General features: G+C 41.3%; 1 protein-coding gene across 1 annotated transcript; it reads left to right on the forward strand.

Annotated features, from left to right (window-relative positions):
- Positions 1-258: 258 nt before the first annotated feature.
- On the forward strand, positions 259-20,503 carry kank2 (KN motif and ankyrin repeat domains 2). The gene is made up of 13 exons (XM_085352645.1): positions 259-296; positions 5,937-6,022; positions 11,358-11,439; positions 11,714-13,078; positions 13,521-13,706; positions 13,784-13,892; positions 14,076-14,654; positions 14,737-14,824; positions 15,369-15,588; positions 15,829-15,971; positions 17,080-17,280; positions 17,366-17,464; positions 19,361-20,503. The coding sequence occupies exons 3-13, from the start codon at positions 11,403-11,405 to the stop codon at positions 19,415-19,417; spliced, it is 3,084 nt and encodes a 1,027-aa protein (XP_085208771.1). The 5' UTR covers positions 259-296; positions 5,937-6,022; positions 11,358-11,402; the 3' UTR covers positions 19,418-20,503.
- Positions 20,504-21,082: the final 579 nt, after the last annotated feature.

The raw sequence follows: 21,082 nt of genomic DNA on the forward strand, positions 1-21,082 counted from the left end.
AATGTAGGCCAGTGTGATCATAAATGATCTCATCACTAAAATAGCTTGCCCCCCTTTTTTAATCTATGACTTTCAGACTGAAGGAGGGTCAAACGATTGCACAGCTTCATATATGTCTCTGTATGAAGACTCCAGCGAGACGTGCAGTGCGCGAGCCCACCGCCTGGCCTCGTGGCCGCGTGCCCTTTAAGAGAAGCGGGAGGGGGCTCGGAGCATCTTGGCTGCGGTGTTTTTGTCTCTCTGTCAGTGAGCGCTCCTCCTGGGCCGAGGCGACAGAAAGGATTTGCGCAGGGCAGGTAAGAGCAGACAATAAGTTGACTTTCCTCTGTGCGAAAACCAGCTCGGTCTGTCTTTGTCAGCGTGTTTTGTAAATGGCTTCAGACGAGGAGCTTTCAGTGGGACTTCTTTTGTGAAGCGTCGGTCCTGCCCATTCTCCCCTCCGGTGCTCCTTCTCTGAAGTAACGGGTCCTTTATCCTCAAAAACCAACACCCAGCGTAGCTTATGGCTGGTTGTGTATTTCTGTTAAATGTTTCTGACTAATTAGCTTTTATAATTTCATATTAGTATTTATCTGCGGTTGCAGGAATGTTTGACTCTCGCGATTGGTTCTCCGGTGCGTCCTCTTTTTTGTTCACAGCATCACTGGAGGCTCACCGCGCGGGATTAACCAGATTTATCAATATTTATCAATAATTTACATCATATGGGGACTGAGAGTGCGTCTGTCACACTAACTCTGGCCTCACAACCCTAGCTTTCTTAACATTTCTGTTTATAAGCTTTGCATTTTCCATACAGCGGCTTTAATTCATTACATAGGGCTCTATTATTGTCTTGGTGGGCTTGTGGAGGGCGGGGGTGGGGTGGGGGTGGGGGGGGTGCCTGGAAAGCTCAACTTTTAGGCTCTTAAATCTCGCAGTATGCAACTAAACGCGACATCATTTCCAAAATAGCAAAAAAACAAAAAAGAAAGAAAGGCATTTTGGGTGTGTTTGCACTTGGCTTTGAAACTTTTTTTTAATCTCGTGCTTAATTCAGAAAATGTTGCAACAATCCAGTCAGTTTATAATTTAATTAAAAACGAAAATCTCATTTAAAAACTGTAAGGGCTCATGGGAGAGGGTGGGTCCCACGCACGCTGCAAGTTTTCATGACTTCCAGATGTTCTTCAGCGCTGCTTTTTGCCCTCAATATTTGCTGGTCTCGCCAGCTGTAGCTGGCCAGTGGTCAGTGATAAGAAGGGGGGTTATATATTAACAGGGCAAGTGGATCAAATATATACCTTTTGCTCTTTCTTTTTCTTTTTCTTTCTTGAAAGACATCTCTAACCTGAGTTCTTTCTCAAATAAACTAGAATCTCCCTGTTAATTTTTGCATTACTATATTATTTGTTTATGAATGCAGTCATTTTACTGAGAAACTTCTAGCTCAGTCAGATGTTGTTTTCATGGTGGGCAAGCAGAACTTGGCAGGATGTGGGAGTGCAGTCATCAGCCTGTTACACTACATCATACAATACACCACTGTCCTGCTGTTGTGTAATGGGTTGCTGGCTGTATTAAATCACCTACCAGCAGCTGCATGGTGCTCACGTGGTCTCTGTCCCATCTGTCATGTTATTACATGGAAAAGGTGTTGGTGCGTCATATAGAACCCATATATTATAATATAGTTAAAGAGCATTAAGGACAGACCTTAGGGATAAATTAGCTTTTGTTACAGTGGTTTAAGGCAAAATCAGAGCCCTCGTGATTGTAGGATTTATTAAGACAATAATGTGGTTTAGTTTCAGCTAAGAGGACTGCTAACTAAATATTTGCTTGTTAATTTGAGATATGTTGAGTATAAGTGCAGTAAAAGAGAAAACCCACTCTAAGGGAGTCCCCCAGACTGCATTTTATGGATCTGTGTCCAGGTTTGTCAGCAGCTGGAGTCTCCTTAAGCAGATTCTTTTTTTTCTGAGCTGGAATGTGATTGTTTCATTACAGTGTTTGGATCCGGGGGTGCAGTGGAGGAATGCAGGGCCCATAAACCCATTTGCACACTGGGCCACACGCCGGGCGTTTAAATTGTTTAGCAAGGCTAATGAAATTACACCCTGAACCTGTGTGAGACTGTTTATCACTTTCTTGGATTTTTTTTTAACCACAGATGAGCCTTTCAGAGAAGTTTTACTGCATTTTTAATCACCTGTTATATTAAGACAGTATATCATGTTCATAAAGTCATGTGAAATAATGATGGTTTATGGCACAGGGCTCTATAATAATATTAATGGACCTTATTCATTTATGCATGCAGTTTGTTTTTAGTGTGTTATTCTTCCTTTCTAAAAAGCACACTGTGAATATGCACCATAACAACATGAATATTAAACAGGAAGTTTTGCACTAGAGTTGGATAAATATACAGCCCAGCATGAGACTGCTGTGGTCAAGACAGTGAGTTAATACTCCTACTTAACTCTGTCGATTAGGGAGAGCAGTGTAGTGAACATATGGTGAAAAGCTGGCTTTTTCTCTAATAGGGACAGTAATTTGTTATCCTGCTGAATAAGCTGACTGATCTCCTTTATTTTATTAATCACCCAGAGAAGCCAGATGGACTGTGCTGTCCAGTAAGCAACATGTGTAAAGTGCATTGGATTATTATTTTTCCCCTTGTCTGTTTTGTTTTATTTGTGTCTGTACAACCGTTGCATCAACAACTTCACCAAATCAGGAAGTAATTGATAAGATTCTCGAGAAGGAACTGCTTAACTTAGCATGGAAACCGGACTGATATGACTTCCTGCGTTCTGTTGTACCATCTGTTCACACACGCTGACCTGATCTTTTAACCCTCAAACTGCTGTGACTGGCTCTCCACCATCTCTCAATCACTGCTGTCTGGGTTTCCTCCTCTCCAGACCACCTCAGTTTCTCTAAAACAGAGCAACTCTCTGCGTCTCTGCTCAGCATCCGTCTTAATCCCCACCTCCACAACTGCTCAGGAATTTTCTCCCAAATGGCTTTTTTCCCCCCCGTGCCGCTCCTTGTCGCTCAGCCCCACCCTTGCTCAGTTTCCTGTTGGAGGTCAGCACAATGACCAATAGCGGAGAGGCGGGTGTTTACTCTGCTCCTGTTCCAGGAGTAATGTGAGCTGGCCGGCCTCTCCTTTTGGCCATAGTCTCTCTAGCACCAGACTGCTCCAGCTCCACGCCGTCTGCTCCTTCTCATCACCACTCCTTAATGTGAAAAACAGGGCTTTTTCCTAAAGGGCAAGAAGTCCTGGAGGTGACATCCCATTGGGTTATGATTTCACTGTCCCGAATTTAATGGCTACATTAGTCAAAAACCACATGTCCCACCAGCAGCATGAGTACACACTGTATGAGCATGCTGATATGAGATCATCTGACCTCGCATTTGGTGAAGGCCCTTTCTGTCATGCGGTGACATATGCTCTTCAGCCACATTACGCTGGGTGAAAAATGGCTATTGCTGCTTCTGCATTTATTATTCTTCAGCTCTTTGGGAAACATTTGTTTTAATCTTTCTGATTTATTATTCATCCAGGGCTAGTTGGCTGAATGAAGCCATCTGTGCTGCAGAATGAGGAGGAAGACAAAGAAGTCTCAGTAGATACAGCAGCATCTTTATGTGACATTTAAAAGCCTTCAGCACATCTTTTTTGAGGTCTGTGGCCTGTTACCCTGAAAAAAAACAACTCTGAACAACAATAAGCTTTATTTAGTGCAACAAAGTGCTACTTGTCTTAGGGATTCTCTCTTTTTTCTCTCTATTTTAGGAGAGGAATGTACAAATGATGGTAATCTTCTAGGTGGAGCCATGTGGGATTATGAGGAGAGGTCCTCTTGAATCGTTATTTACTCATTGTGAGGAGCGCTCTGCGGCCCCTCTGTCTGATCTGTAGATGTTTGTCCTGCGTTAGTAGCAGCACTCATTCTGGTGTCAGCGTGATTCATTCTGGTGGAGTCCAAATCTGAGAACAGGCATGTTCTTCTCATTTCAGAAGTTTCCATCTAAAACTTTCTTCCCCCTCCTTTTACAGTTTGCCTGTCTTTCCTCGAATTTCCCCTCTTTTCTGTCCCACCCTCCCTCTCTCACTGTACTCCTTTCTCCCTCTCCTACCGCTGCTACCCCCCCTTTTTTCATTTATGCTCTCTTTCTCCTTGTTACTCTTTCTCCTGGGCTGGGAGGAAGTGACTGAGTTGTTTTTGCGTCCTTGGGGAATAGAAAGATGAAGCTCCCTTTCCTGTAACCCTTTCTTCGTCAGACCTCAAATATGGTCTCCGTTTTGAAACAGACAATTAGCCTGGTATGATGACAGCAGCACGTAAACTGCCGTTCTGAGAGCTTTTCTTTGGGAGCTAAAACTTTTCAGATGAATTAAAAGCAGCTAAATCACTGGGCTTTCATATCATCTTTGCCCTTACTTGAATAAATCAAAGTAATATCTTCAACTGTGTTTGTTGATTTATGGGAGTCATCAGGCTTCAGACAGTGTTGGTGTGTTTAGGGGGTATGTGTGTTTTCATCTGTGTTCTGTGGGAGTCCATGGGAGTTCAGCTTGTCTCCTCTGTAATGTTTGGTATTTGCCATCTCCGCCAAACGCACAGTTATAACAGCCCGACATGCGCCGCTGTCTTTGATCTCATTGTTTGCGACTAGCTTTTGGATTTGATAAATGAGGTCCCATAACTAAGGTGGAAATGTATTCATAATATGTTTTTACTTTGGTATTATTCACAGTCATCAACACATACATCTAGTTTTGTTAACTTTGGAGCCTGTTTAGATTTAGATATCAGTCACTCAGTGCAAGTCCTGCATCTTGTGTTTCCACTTTCTGTCAGTGTGTGGGTCCATAACAGGTCTTCACCAACTGTTTGTTTGTTTTGAGGCAAATTTCCTTACCACACACTCGTCCATACTCTGTCTACCGCTCCCTCTCTTTTTCTCAGAGATGCCCCTCCTTGATTTCTATTAGAACCAGCTGTGGAACTAGGGCCTGAATGAATGGCTCTTTGTGATTTGGCTGTAGTTCTAGTCTAAAAGATGTTTCTCTCCCACCAATACCCTCAGTGGTATTGGCATGGCAACACAATGAAACAATGGACAGAACAACGGCAAGCCTTGTTATGATATGACGCAAAGGTCACTCGTCGGTGTTTTTTAGGCTCTGAGAACTCCAGACAAAATGTCGACCGCACTTTCACAGCAGCCTGACTCTGTGCTGCTGGAGCCAAAGTAGGAGAATCGGCAGCAGACGCTGTCATGCAGCATGTCTGGTTGACACTCACACAGCAGTTACGACTGTGTTGAAGGAAATGCATCATAAGGCTCATGAAATCAGTCTAGCCTTAGGTGATACAGACAGGTTCCCACTAATCCAGAGGGTGGGGGTGTTTGTGAGTGCCACTGGATTTGGGAGAGTTAGAAAACTGACACATTGCCCAATCACATGGCAGGGAGGCTCCCGCTCCCAGCCTTGAATTGATTAGAGAGCCTTGAACTGGAATGGGGTGGGGGAAATTATTTCTAGAAAGCTGTGAGAGGAGAACTTGCACATGGCTCAGGCTTCACTTATATTGTGCAACAATCAGTGTGTGATTTGCATCTTATGGGTGTATGTTGTTCACATCCGGTGTGTGAGTCAAAAACACTGACACACTGGATGTGTGTTCTGTTTTGAAATGTTTGTTTCCTGCTTTGCAACCTGTGTTTACCCTCACGTCATGCCCACCTGTTATGAATCTCTGTTTATCTCTGTGTCAGCAGAGCTGCACACCCTTTCCATGATTTTACTGATGTCCCCTGAAAACTATTCCTGCATATATCCCAGTTATTGTCATTTTTCTGGACTACTAACTGATACAGTCAAAGGCAGTGGCAGCCAAAGTTCAAATTTCCTCTATTCTTATTTCCCGCAGGTGCTGACTGTAAGAGAGCAAGAAAAGGAAGGGAGAGGCAAGGGGCCTGGGGAGGAGAGATCCCATCCTCGCAGCGCAAGCAGCTGGTATGAAGTAGAAAATAAATCCCTCTTTTCCTAATTCACAAACCATTCCCAAGCTTGAGCAAAATCGCAATCACCAAAGGCTGAGAGTCAGCAGTGCAATGGAAAACTCCATAAAGATCGTCTCTGGGTGGTGGAAAGAGCGGCGGTATTTTTGACTTAGTAGTACTGAGGTTTAATCCTTTGTAATGGCAATAATAATAAGGTGACTCAATGAATGGAAGCAATGAGTTTGATAAACTAGGGAGAACAGACCTTGAAATGAAGCTTGGCATTTTAAAATTACTCATCACGGTGGTCTTAGTCTTCTGAGGGAATGTTTATCCACACTGTAACTCAAACCGAGTTTTAACCCTTTTAATACCATGCTGGAGTTTGGTCTGCATAGAAAGGAGTAAACCCGAAACTTTCATGCACATAGAGGAAAAAATCTTTTTCAGTGGTGAGTACGAGTAGTCAATTAAGCTACAGCATTATGCAGTTACTCTCGTGACATCCTACAGGACATACCACAGACGCGTAATTTGTGCTGGATGACCTGCATCTTACCCCCCCAGGGGTTGTCTTAATCTTAATAGCAGGGAATAGAGGGGAGAGACCAGACCATGCTAGCTTCCTCTAGCATGGTATGCAGCTCTATGAAGGAGGTAGGGGGGAGTAATGGGGGCAAACCATGTGTCCTAGATGGAGGCTGGCTGGGGAGAGTTGTGCTGGGGAAGGGCAAATGCTGGTTTCTGTTCAGATGTCATCTCAAAGGAACTCTGTTTAAACCAGAGAGACGGAGAGGAAGGTCAGCCACTCCACCCCAGCCATACTCACACACTCAGTGGAATACGTGCACACACATTAGCACATATGAAACACTCTGCTGTTGTTGTAGGAGCCTGATAGTGGAAAATAATCAGTTTAAATAAGAAGATTTCAGAATTATGGAATTTATTCAGGGTAATTAGTTTGAAACGAGTATGCCGTCAAGGGTGTCCCTTAAGCCCCACTTTACATTTTGCACTTTGCATTATTTATAGAGCTTCTTGCTCAAGTAATTAGAAAACACATTGGAATAACAGCAAATTTACTTACAGGGATAAAACAAGTTTTTATTCGTGATGCAAATTAAACATACACTAGACCCAAAATATGTGTTTATAAAGCTATATTTTATCAACGCTAATTTTATAAACTCAGCAGAAAAAAATAGTATTATATATACCTAGGTATCACTATACAAGAGAATCTAAACAACATCAAATTTAAATTATTGTTTTATGCTAAAAGAAATAAAAGTAGACCGTGAACGATGTGCTCCCTTAATTTGTATAATAAAGTAGAAATTGTGAAAATTTGATTTTATTTCTTCTGCTATTCCTTTTTCAGTCCGTACCAGCAGAGATATTAATAAAACAGATTAATAAATGGAAGTGAATACCTGTAGGATAGGGCAGGGTAATAAGTCTAGAGTAAAATTTAAAATACTACAGCTAGGAAAAGAAAAAGGTGGAATGTTCCTGCCATGGTTGAAGGACTATTGTAGAGCAACACAGTTACAGTATTCATTCTGCTGGTGCAACAGTGGGTATGGTGCAAAAATGGAAAGGTTAAGAATTAAGCCAGTTGAGTGTCATCCTACAATCTGTGGTAGGTGAGATAAACAAGTACCTAAATAAATTAAGTGATCTGACAGAAGTATTGTTAAATATATTGTTTAATTAATGTAAGAGGAATAACTGTTCTTAAGATTTTTGGAATATAGTGAAGATTTTAAACGAGTATAATTCGGACTTGAAGTTTAGAGACTGGACCTGGAAAGGCATTACATCATATCTGTTATTTCAGCCAATACAGATCTCAAAAGTTTTCAACTTCTTAGTGAAACCTGCAATTTACATGAGGTCATCATAAATATTTTTTTATTGATGTTACCCAGAATTTGTTCATATATGCAGTGTCTTGGGAAAAAATTCCGCCTTATACATCAAGGTCAAATCAAGGAACAAATACAACACTAACAGGTGAAGATAGGTTATATAAATAAAATAAAATGACAGCACCTTTATTTAATAATTCATTTTTTTATAACCCCAAAAAGAAAACATCAACAAAGGGGCAGATCTGGAATCTGGACACTGCTGGATACAATGTGATATTACAATGGCTGATCATTATCACATGTTTTCTAATTGTCCAGCAAAACAATCTTACTGAGCAAAGACAGTAACATAAATTAAACTCATAATAGGTTTTGAGCTTGACTATACTCTCGATATCATATATTTAGGTAATCGACCAAATGACTTGTACATTTGAGGCAAATATAGCCATGAAGTATTGCTTAGTGCCAGTAAAAAGGCAATAACAAAGAAGTGTCTGGACAAGAACCACTTACAGGGGAGTGCTTCCTTGCTATCATAAAAGAAATATCCGAAAGGAAAAACTTATCATCTCTGCTCATTAAATTGGCTGTTATTTATGAATGGTAGTTTTACACAGGGAAAACTACTCTCCTGTGTCTGGGAGTTTTTTTTTCCATGGTACCTATAGTTTTGGAAATTAGGCATTGCTCATACAGGATTTTTATATTTGCACGTCAGATGTATGCTGAATGGATCAGGCCCTCTGGCCTCATCCGTGAACTGGATAAAGTTGATGGACTATTGGATATTCATCTACGTTTTTTATTAGGTGTTCATCAGCAGGTGTCTGGGTTGACCCTTCCTTTTTTTTTTTTTTCTTTTTCCCTCTGGGACTAATCGTACAAATAACCATCACCATGTAGTCAGCTATTGATTGTGTGCATTTTAATGATTTACCCGTAGTAACCTGATTTTTTTCTGTTCTGTCTCTCTATGCTTGTTTGCTTCTTCAGAGCAAAATTATAAAAATAAAGTGGAATTTGAAGGGAAGTCGAGTAGACGACATCAACCAGTCTGCTTGGCAGGCATGTTAGGTTGCAAAACTACATACTCTAATTATATCTCATCGGCTGTCCCCTGTCAGTGCTGCCCTCCACCCTGTACGCATATTCTCTCACACAGTCTGTTTTTTTGCAACCACGCCTCTATGTCCTACTCTCACTTTCTCACATATGTAGTCATTCCCAGACCGCACTGTACACCAGACACTGTACACCATCAGTCTGACACTTTCAATGGAGATAAACAGACACTTAAACTGTAGGCTGAAGGCAGGCAGCCAAATTCTTCATCTTTTTTAAAGGCTCTGCAATATTAGTCAAGATTTGTCTTTTTTTCTCCACTTTCTCATATGCAAGTTAAAATTTTATATCTGGGGCATAAAGTCCTCATGTGTAAGCTGAAGGATAGTTGGCTTCATTTTAAATTAGATTAACCAGTGTGATTCTTCCTTACCACCATGGTGCCAATCTTAAAATGGGTTTGGGTTTGCATGCAGTCTGTATTTCACGGCCCAATAGTGTGTGGCAATCTTGGAATGAGAGGGTGATGAAAGGGTACAGATAAGCAGAATCACATCGAGAAATTAAACTGACTAAAGCACTTCAAAAATACCATGTCAATTTAGTCAGTGTTTCCAAGTGTCCTACTTTTCACAAACGAGCAAGCACGGGCTAGGGTCACAAGATAGATGGAGAGAGAGAGCGAGAGCGAGAGAGGAAGAGAAAAAACAAAAAACAGCTTTAGACTGAGGCAAATATAGTTTGCACTTGAAAACAAAGTGGTTTGCAGCGCAGACTTCTGTTCCTATCTTATCAAAGCCATAGTATATAAAGATGTTCAACTGACTAATGCTGTGGACGGCTTAAAGATTTCCACAGTTCCCACAAAGTGATGACCTAGAAAGTTAATCTTTTCCAAGCACACACCAACTCAGAGGCATGGCATTAGGGTTTCTACATTTTTGCTGGCAGTGTGTTGCTCTCTGTGGAGGGAAAGGCTTAGTCTTTTGTTTATAAAGAGTCAAAATCCATATCGTTAGCTTCATAGCATAAGTGCCTAAGTCATTTTTTTGTGTTTTCGGAAAACAAGAAAAAACTAATTTTCTAAAATTTAGAAAATTAGTTTTTTCTTGTTTTCCGAAAACACAAAAAAATGACTTAGGCACTTATGCTATGAAGCTAACGATATGTTACCTTTGGTAAAATGCAAGTTCTCAGCAATTCACTGTGTGTTTTGGCTGAATTAAAAAGCATCTAAGTGTGCAGAGGAAAAGAAAGGGACTAGCTGAAACCTTCTGATCATCAGCTGATGCTTAGAGGGGTAAAACGGGAGCAGAAGAGCATAAAGAAAGGACAAATAGAGAAGAAGCCAGAGATGGAAGAAGTGCAGGAGAGAAAGAAGAGAGAGTGTCTGTAAATCCTAATGTGAGAGGCGAAGTAAGTGCGCACAGATGATTCCTAATAAGGCTGTAACTGGCAAATCTCTGTCCTAGAATTAGCTGCCAGGAAACTTTCCCCCTGTAACTTCTCTTCTCTGAATGCTATGAACAGAAACAAATATACAACTGACAGTGGCCCAATATGCTCAAAAAAATGGAAGGATAAAATAAGGAATGGAGGCAGGCGGGTAGAAAGGCTAATGCTATTTCTGACCATTATACAGAGAGAGCAATGCAGTCAAAAGCGGTAATTATTTCTGGACACACTATGTCATGCAGACTTTACAGTTAACTTAAGATATTAAGATATTTGAATACTGATTCTGTTAGGTTTTAGTTGGATGTAGACAGTTGTGTATTACTGCATTGATTGCATCTTTATAATTAATGCAAGAAAAGCCACTTTTACAAACACCTTAAAATACTCACCAAAAGACTCAAAACAACAAAAACTTCCACAAATCCACTACAAACTGGACCTGGGAGCAATATGCTTATTTGCACACTTAATCACATAGTTACTGAACACACATCTAAATTATACTGTATTTGCATATTTTGCATCTTGCACATGTCTCACATGTCCTGTCTTGTCTACAATATCCTGACCGTAACTTGAACCTGGTATTCAACACCTACTGCACAATCCACTTCGTATTGTCTCTGTTCTGTCTTTGTTTATGGTACAGTTTGTATTGAATAGTTATTATTATAGTATTGTATAGTTAGCAATTAGTACCTTTTTATCCCTTAATTTTACCCAAATTTAGCATATTATTTATTTGTAATTCCTAGTTTTATATCTCTTGGAGATATATCTTTTATATACTTATAGATGCACCATGGGGGGCTTGGGGTGAAACAGCATTGCAGTACTCTGTATACTGTGTATATTGTTGTAAAGCTCTTGAAATCTTGAATCCTTTGTTATTTATAGAAATGCTTAGTGTACAGTATGTTTAATTTCAACACTTTTGTCTCCCTACAGGTGAGGTGTTTGTGTGACTGTCTGAAAAGCAGCCACAGGCGCATTATGGCACAGGTGCTGCATATGGACCCCGGCTTCCCAGGTGCGCCCTCTATTTTTAATTCCTTATAATGATCAACATAAAAATGATGATAGGTTAATGCTTTTGTTAGGATTTAAACTATCACACAACTGGCATGTATTTTAACTGTAAGATTGTGTCATAATGAACTCCAACAATCCACTTTGTGCCTAATTTGGTGATGAATTCTGAGTACATTTATAACTGTGGAGTAGCTGATGCTTTTTTCTGAAGTCTGAACCCAAGATTAGATGCAGATTTCCGTTTGTTTAAAGTTTATTTCCTTCCCCTGCAGGGAAACTCAACCCACCTGCCCCCCCTTCCCTGCACGCCAAAGAACAGGAGGCACCCTACTCAGTGGAGACCCCCTATGGCTACCGTCTGGACCTAGACTTCCTCAAATATGTTAACGACATAGAGAAGGGGAACACTATCAAAAAGGTGCCTGTCCAACGCCGGCCACGCTATGGCTCTTTGCCCCGTGGCTATGGCTACGCTGGCTCCTGGTGGACCTCCACAGAGTCTCTCTGCTCCAATGCCAGCATGGACAGCCGGCATTCCTCTTACTCCTACTGTGCCCCAGGCTACCATACATCACAAAGGCCCAGCTTCAGCACTGCCCGGGTGGAGAAGACTCTGTTGGATGCTCGCAGGAAGCTGGAAGAAGAGAAAGAGGGACGGAGATTCTCCAATCTTGGCAGCATGCACAGCAGTGTAGTTGGCTCTAACACCTCCATCAGCAGCGCACACAGCTTCAACCGGTCACAGGGTGGAGGTGGATCTTTCACTCCCATGAGCTCTGGCCTGTCCACCCCAGTAACTCCAACCCCAGCTCACTTGCAACATGTCAGGGAGCAGATGGCTGCAGCCCTGAGAAAGATAAGGGAGCTAGAAGAACAGGTGAAAACAATCCCTGTGCTCCAAGTTAAAATCTCAGTGCTGCAGGAGGAGAAACGGCAGCTCAGTGTCCAGCTGAAGAGCCAGAAGTTCCTGGGCCACACTCTGGGGTTCAACCGAGGTCGTCCCAGAGGGGAGCTCTATATTGACATCCCTGAAGAAGACATGAGCACTGGAAAGGGGAGCAACAACAATAAGCCAGCAGGGTCACTGTCCCCCACCACACCTGATGGGTCCAAGCAAGACTCAGGGTGTGAGATTGAGGACACAGTGATTGTGAGTGGAGTGCGACCAGATGCAAAGCGGGAAGTGCGCACCATTGGCGTGGGACCAGAGGACTCAAGAGGAAGTCGTCATGTGGGGGTCTGGGTTCAAGAGAAGGATCTGGGACTGCTGCCTGAGACAGAAGTCCTCAAACATCAAGTGGGTCAGCTTGAGGGTCAACTACAGAGGACAATGCAGGAACTACAGGCTGCACAGCAGCAGGTGGCAGGAGTCCAGAAGGGCCCTCAGGCAGAGCATCCAGTCATAGCAACGAGCCTGGGCTGGCAGGAGCCTCAAGGCTGCAGCCTGCATACACTAGTCAGCTTCACACAGCAACGACACCAGAGGGACCAGAGAACTGTAGGAATTCAGGTGTACACACTGGAGCAGCCTACTGTGGTAGAGGTGGGAACACTGCTCCGAGCAGAGACCTGCAGCTCCCCCCCCATTCAGCCAGCTGCTGGAGGCGTGGAAGACCACCAGAGAGGGCGAATTGAAGGTCTGTTACTGAGACTTTATGAGCTTAAACTGGAGAGTCTGATGCAGTCCAATGCAAGAGCATTTTGTGAAACCTGTGCAAAAGGTTTCCCAGATATGAATTATGCTTAGTCCTAAACTGAAAGGAAAAAAATCACCAAGGATCTGTTCTTAAAAAAAAGTGTGTGTGTGTCGGGCGGGGGTTGGTCTAAGGCTAGACTTAATCATTGTCTGAGAAACTGAGTCTGTCACCCTCAAATATATGTTTTTACTGAAAGCTGAAAAGTCGCAAATACTTCTATATTTAATATATTTAAATTTTAACTGGAGGGGTTTGGAATGCTGCATTACTGCTGGATTGTACTGCATCAGACTGTATCTTTGCAATAACAATTATTTATTGCATTACTGCACAAAAAGACTGATTAGTTAGCTTTGAAATGTTGTCTGTCTCTCTCCCTCAGATGCTCCAGTTGAGTTGCCGATTGCAGTCAGCTCTAAGCAGGTACGTGATGTCTTGAAGAGCAGGTTGTCCACCTCAGTACCTGTAGCTAATCCTGCCATTGCTGTTGCATCTGATGATCAGATTGTGCATAATAAGGAAGAAGCAAATGATTCTATCCAATCACAAGAAGGCTTACCTAAGACAGGTATGTGATTTTTAAACTAGTGTCTTCTGACCACATCATGCTCCCACTGTATGAATAATTGCTGGTATCTTTTCTAGCTTCATCTCCCCAATTGTCTCTGAGATCAATTATGAAGCGGAAAGCAGAAGGTGAACCAGGCTCGCCCTCTACGAAGAAAAACCTACAGTTTATTGGAGTCAATGGAGGGTAAGTGTTAGTTATTGCATAGCAGCAGTCGGCTATTTTCATCCACTGAGTACCGTGTCAAGGGAATGTTGTCAGCATAAGGTTAAGTAAAAAGGTAAAAGAAGAAGCAGAAATGTACTCCCTGTGTCACCTGCAAAGACTCTGAGCTGTTTGAGCAGAGTGAAAATTGTTCGTGTCTTACAGCTACGAGTCCACATCCTCAGAAGATAGCAGCAGTGAGAGCTCAGATGAGGGGAGTGACTCTAGTGAATATCATGAAGCCAGAGAAAAACTTCCAGAGTCTACAGTCCAGCACCAGCAGACAATACACAACAAGGATTCCAAGCAAGAAGAAAGCACCAGTGTACCTCAGCAAAATGCTGTCAAACTACCAGCTGCCATTCCAGACTCAAGTCCCAGCCAGTCTGCAGCTGTAGACACAATGCCATCAAACAAAGCACCTCAGTCACCAGCGACAGACACTGTGGTGCAAAAATGTGCCTCACAGCCACCAGCATCAGACCACGCCATACCTCCTCCATGTTCATCAAATGATTCTGAGACTGTCAAACAATCATCAGAAAAGCACAAACAGGTCACCTCCACACCAGTTAGCACTGAATCCACTCCTGAGCAGAAGGCTTCACTTACCTGTTCTTCATCACCTGGCCTCACTAAAATCAGTGATAACGCCCAGCAGCGGTACAGCGTCCAGTCAGAGTGCAAACCAGCAGATGAACGTATTTCAAATGAGACTGCGACAGCGCCTTCAAAACAAGTCAGGTAAGTGTACACAGAGTCTGTCTGTGAGGATTAAAGGATCTATGAACATCTGAGAGTGATGTTGTCTCCTTATCTGCCACAGACTGGAGCTGACTGACAGCCTGATGTTAGCTCTGCATGCCCTGCAGAAAGCCCTGGGGGAACCTAATGCCTTCAGCCAACAAGGAGCAGTACGTGTTGAGTCTAATTCACATTTCTCCACATTTCTTCACATTTCTTCTGTCGTTACTTCTTTCTAGGAAATTCAGAAGGTTCACTTTTAAAATAAATGACATAGACCAACCTCAAACAAGGAGGCACAGCTACCCACAAACTGTGCACACTCAATAATTTAATTTAGAATATATTTTACTTTAGTTTGCCAACTCTAAATATTTACTAAAGCATAGCTTAAGATATTTGATTATCTGCATGTTTGATTCAGGAAAGAGTTTATGCCGGATGCCCTTCCCATTTATCCTGGCTTGGGAACGGCACTAAGACTACACTGGATTGTTGCACCCCATGTCTGGAATAAGACTAAGTTAAAATAAGAAAATTCTTAACTTTGGTTTCATAATTTTTGCAAGTAATGAAAGATCAAACAACACATTAACTCAAGGCTTCTCCTGAGGTTTGGTTTCACATTTTTGATGTCGTCGTTGCTCTTGCATTTCTCCAGCCATCTGTCAAATGTTTATTTGCCTTAACAGTCCTCATTGTGTCTGATCTCAGAGGGCAGCTTACACCACAGTGCTGCAAGAGTGGCTACGTGTGTCCTGCCACAAAACGGCCGACACAGCTGTTGTCAAGGCCTACATGGACACTTTCGCCTCAATCTCCCCTCAGCTGCTGGAGTTTGTCATAAATATGGCTGACGGCAACGGGAATACAGCCCTTCACTACACTGTCTCCCACTCCAACTTCCCCGTGGTGAAACTTCTGCTGGACACTGGTGAGTTCTGTGCTTTTATGAGAAAACAACAGAGGCGCTGGAGAAAATTTTGATATTAAGCGAAGTAAAATCTCATAAGACTGAAGAGTCAATGTAAAGTCTTATGGTTATTTTTTATTATGATAATCTCTACAATTTAAGAAATAAGTCATATTAAATTTTTAATGGTAACGATCCCTTTTACTTTGTTGTGCTGCTGTTATATCACCTGTCAAATTGATTGGCCTCTTTACCTGACAGGCTTGTGTAACGCTGACAAGCAGAACAAGGCGGGCTACACAGCCATCATGCTGACGGCTCTGGCTGCCTTCCACTCCGACAGTGACCTTCAAACTGTCCTGCAGCTGCTGCGCACAGGGGATGTCAATGCCAAGGCCAGCCAGGTGCGCCCTCTACTGCTCATTAGTTTTTACTGCGTCTCCACACACACACAAAAATCCCCCATTGTCATGCATTAGTGCAGGACTAGGACTGCATAAAATGTCTTATGTTTCAAAAACTGTAATCATTACAAAAAGTACAAGAGTAAAAACTTTGTAGACAGCTGACCCATGGCCAAGTGCTTCACAAAAGTTGTCACAACAGCGACACTGTGTGGACAGTTAGAAAAGTACAAAACTGTAAAACTTTCATAGCCTCCCACTGGTTGTTACCCAAACAAGAAGTGGTAACCAGATCCCAACAAACTAAATGTGCGTTTTATTGAAATATTTCTTTGTCAAGGAAAATGTGGTGCACGATACTAACCCTGGGAGGCATTTAGCATGTGAAGGACATATTTTATTTTAATCCAATTTCTCAAGACAATGAGCTGATATTTCTACTTCTTTTTTTTTTACTTCCATGTATTTTTCTGTTTATTCCACCTTTAACACTGTAAGCATCTGATTATCATTTGGCTTTCAGAGGAATACATCCATTAACAGGGACATTTTTTATAAAACTGACAAATTTCTGGAAAATATTTCATGCACCAGTTTTACCCAGTTATTTAGAATTTTCAGTCTTTATTTGTCTGAAACTTTTTTTGTGACATTTTGGCAAATATTCCAGAAAAATCTGAATACCTTGTGATTTTGTGTGGATATACAATTTACCACCTTGGGCATAGTGCAGGTAGCAAAAGCCAGTGACATGCATGAGACCAGTGATTATAGTCTTTGTTGCTTTCCTTACAGTCATTCAGTAAAAGCCGCTCTAACTAATTAAGTTTGGAGCAATGTGGGATATGACAACAGGGGATAAAAGTTGTGAATTTCTATGAAGCCAATGTAGAAAAAACAGCCAGTCTCATTTGCTCATCTGGTTTGATTCCTGTTAGCAATCACATTGCAATTGCTCTAGAAACTAGACCGTCTTCTTACAAGTGATTTTAAGAATTCTGCTCAAAATGTATCTGCTGCACCATGTACACAAATGCAGTCTCAATGTGTCCACAGTTTGGTTAAAAAATTAGGGTAACAGTAATTTTAACCAATGTGTGTTTTGTAGGCTGGACAGACAGCGCTGATGCTGGCAGTCAGTCATGGTAGAGGGGACATGGTGCGAGCGCTGCTGTCCTGCGGGGCACAAGTTAACATCCGCGATGACGACGGCTCCACTGCACTCATGTGTGCCTGTGAACATGGTCATGTGGACATTGTGCGTCAGCTGCTATCAGTGCCAGGATGTGATGCCACTCTCACCGATAATGTAAGAATTCCAGTTCGGTCTGTGGTTATGCGAACTCCTTCCCAAAACCAGCGTCTCACCAACATTTTCTCATTGTATTAAACAGGATGGCAGCACTGCTCTGTCCATTGCCCTTGAAGCCAGTCAGAATGACATCGCTGTGCTTCTGTACGCTCACCTCAACTTTGCAAAGCCTCCATCCCCTGTGAGTATCTAAATATGCTGCTAAGACACAAAGTAGCCCTTTCACACCAACATTCAACAATCCAAGAAATGTGTCATGGAAGTGATTGCCACTTTCTATGGCTAATAGCACACGGATAATTATGTAATATTCTTGTTTGCATGCAACCCATCCAAACTGGATTTTGTCACATATTGAGCCATGCAAAATACAACCTCTGTCAATTATTCCTCCAACCAGTTTCTTTAAAATAAGCCTCCTTCCCACATCTGGGCAGTGTTGCAATGTTTGCGTGTTTTCAAACACGTGTTGATATGCAAGAGTTGCATATGGTTTACTGCATACCTACAGAAATTAAAGTTGGCTTTGGGTTGAGCAAAAATAGCAAACAAGCAAATCTGTTTAAGCCAGAAACCAATTACCCACAAGCTTGCAGCTGTCAAACAAGTCACTGCCTTAGAATAAGTACACATTCTCACCTAATGTGGGCTTTATGGTGTATGTTTGTGCAGCTCTTTGGCTAAACAGAACGAGAGATGCATAACTTTGTCATATAATTTGACTTCTACCTGCTCCCCAACAAAACCTAAACTTCACTCATTCTTTTAAGTTTATTTTTTTTAAGTTTCCATAAGTGACAGCACATTGCTGAAACATGCAGACATGAGTCTGCTCATGTTTCTCTATCCTACCAACCATCTGCACTCGTCTTTCAGGTATGAATCACTATCCCAGCCTCTCAGCTGGCTATTAGTTTGTATATAACACAAAGTTGACCGTAAACAGGCAAGGTGTGTCATAAACTAGTATATAAACCCCCAAGTGATGGACAAATTCCAGATGTGCTTTATGCATTTTATTTCACAACCTGGCTAATAAACTACAACAAGCACTAACAAAGGGAATTTTTGGAAAACTGTAATTAACTATCAGGAATGTGTGATTACATGTAATGTAAATGTGTATGTTTGGATGACTGGTAATGTATGTTGAAAGCAAAAGAAGGGAACCCAAGGACCAAGCTGTAGCTCAACCAGTTAGTCATAGCCTGAGCACACCTGGCCCTGTGTTGCTCATCCAGGTAATTACTCTCAGTCAGCTCTTTCAGGACAAAGCACAGCATGATCAAAACAAAGCAGAGTCACCTAGTGAACAGAAGGCCCAGGAGACAGTACAGTGTCTAAAGAATGCCCCTAACATATGAGTAATTCCATATCTTAACAAGAACATGCTTCAGTGGGATTAATTCTTAATATACAAACAGGATGTGTGGTTTCAACGACACATACTCAAATATAATATATTTTGTATTTAAAATGGTAATGTAATATTAATTTGCATGTAAATGTAGTGATCAAGAGGTGCTTTACATGAACAGAAACCACTCCTGGAAGAGAAAATACAGGGGAAATATGATGCACTTAAACAGTAAAAGGATCTAAACCTGAGATTTTTCTTGGATTGGCAGTAGCTGTTATTTTAACTTCACAAAATGTTCATTTCTTCCCAGTGTTAGGTTCATGGGTTCAGAGAGAGTGATAAATGGGTTATTGCTGTAGTGGCAACAATGTGCACTGATCTGGTGAAACAATTTGAGCTGTGGGAAGTGACTGAAAAAAGGAGAACATAGATGCAAGCAGTAGAAATGAGTTTCCTATGAAGGGTGGTGGGTTATCTCTTAGAGGTAAAATGAGCTTGGTCATCCAGGAGGGGCTCAGAGTAGAGTTGCTACTCCTTCCAAAGTATTTGGGGCATGGGGAAAAGCCCCGGGGCAAACCTAGGACACACTGGGGAGACTACATCTTTCCGCTGGCTTACCTTGGGTACCCTGATGGATGGATGGATGGATTAACCATGATGAATTTGATAAAAAATTCTAAACTATAATTTGGTTACTTTTTTTTTTTACTTGTCCAGGTTTCCCCCAAGTCTCCGCTCTTGGGCTCCTCTCCTCCTGCTGGTGAACTAAAGTAAACCACACGCCTACTGCTCAGCTACACAGCCAATCCACAGATGTTTATTCATCTATGTACTTAAAGGAAACATCAAGTTTGTTTGTGTGTTTGTTTTCACCCTGAATAATTTAATTATGTGCAGATAATTACGTGAGAGCTCGCACCATTGTTACTCATTGCTTATCGTACACAGTGGTCTTACTTTAATCCCAGTGGTGGTTGGAAAAGTGTGAAACTGAACATTGAATGGATTTCGTTCTAGTTTTGCAACAATCCAGTTGTCAGCACTGTTTTTACAAATCCAAACTGTTCACCGCATTTCACTATACGTTCAATATTTATGCACTCGTTCTGTAATTCCATATCAGTTTTATATAAGTTGGCTCATAGAGCAGTGTGTTTTCATTGTACCATAGGTGTTTCACAGTAGCATCGTTTTGTGTGACCATCACAGTCATTTGGAATAACTGAAGCCACCCCTCTCGTGGGTAAGTGTCCTTGCATCAACTAGCTCATTGGTGCTACAAAATATAACACTCCAATAGTCTGTTGATATTTATACACAAGATTTATTTACTTGAGAGTATTTTTGATATTGATTTTTTTTAATCATTCTGACTTAATTCAGGACCTCGTGGTTTTATTTCCCAGGTGTTGGTTAACTTTACACCTTTTTAACCAGTTTTATGTGTTTATCACATTCCCCAAATCAAACCCAAAGATGTCTGTTTCACATCACCTCTTTTTAAAGCTGCTTATTGTGGTAATAATGTTAACACAGGTGGTGTTAAAGAGGAGAGAGGTTACCATTGTTCTCTGATGGCTGCGGTACTATGGTCTTTGTATTTTTATATGTGAAGGTTTTTCGGATGGTTGATTAGAGGGTATCTGTGTTTGTGATGTGTGCTCATAAAATTTAACAAGACTTTGTTGAGAGAGCGCTGGTGAAGCCAGTGAGATTTGTCAGGGAACCAGAAAGTAAGTGATTTTGGTCTTAAAAGGGCGTGCCATGTAAGATAGGAATATTAAAATAATATATGTCAGTGTAAACTGGTAATAATTATGCCTGAAATCGAACTCCTTGAACTAAAGTGCATAGGCTATTGATGTCAAAATTTCTATTACTTTTTAAAGATGTTTTACCAATTTTCATATTCACTTTTAAGCAAATTTTTTATAAATTTCAATTTTTTTAAGTATCTATCTTTTATACATTTGGAGTTTTTAAGCTCACGCCTGCGTTATGTAATCACACAGCTCTGTAGTTAATGTTTTATGATGGTTTTATGAAAATGCTAGATTGTGTGTCTCTTCTTCTAATTTGTGCATTTTGGAAAATAATAAATAAATGTGGACCACATGTTTTGTTGTCTTGTAAGTTCCACTCAGTCATGTAAAAACAAGGTAAAAACAGTTTGCATATAGAACCCCACAGGTTCCACTAGAGGGAGTCCTAACGCAAACAACTGGGGCTGGTCTCTTTTGTTTTCTTGGCCTTTTTTAAAAAATACAGTTTAATTGTGTTTTTCAGCTCTGAAAATCCTACGTGGTTTTGATGAAGTTATGAGTGCTCTGAAAAAAAAGCTATATAAAGAAAGACTTTCTGATAGTCTAAAAATATGATAATTTGCATTCAGTACTGGGATGTATTTTTAGTATCTTGGTATTCTTCTTGGTATAGTCC

The sequence above is a fragment of the Diplotaxodon limnothrissa genome, linkage group LG4 (genome assembly GCF_057381915.1).
Source record: "Diplotaxodon limnothrissa isolate DT_005_m linkage group LG4, D_limnothrissa_male_GT1.1, whole genome shotgun sequence".
Taxonomy (NCBI): domain Eukaryota; kingdom Metazoa; phylum Chordata; class Actinopteri; order Cichliformes; family Cichlidae; genus Diplotaxodon; species Diplotaxodon limnothrissa.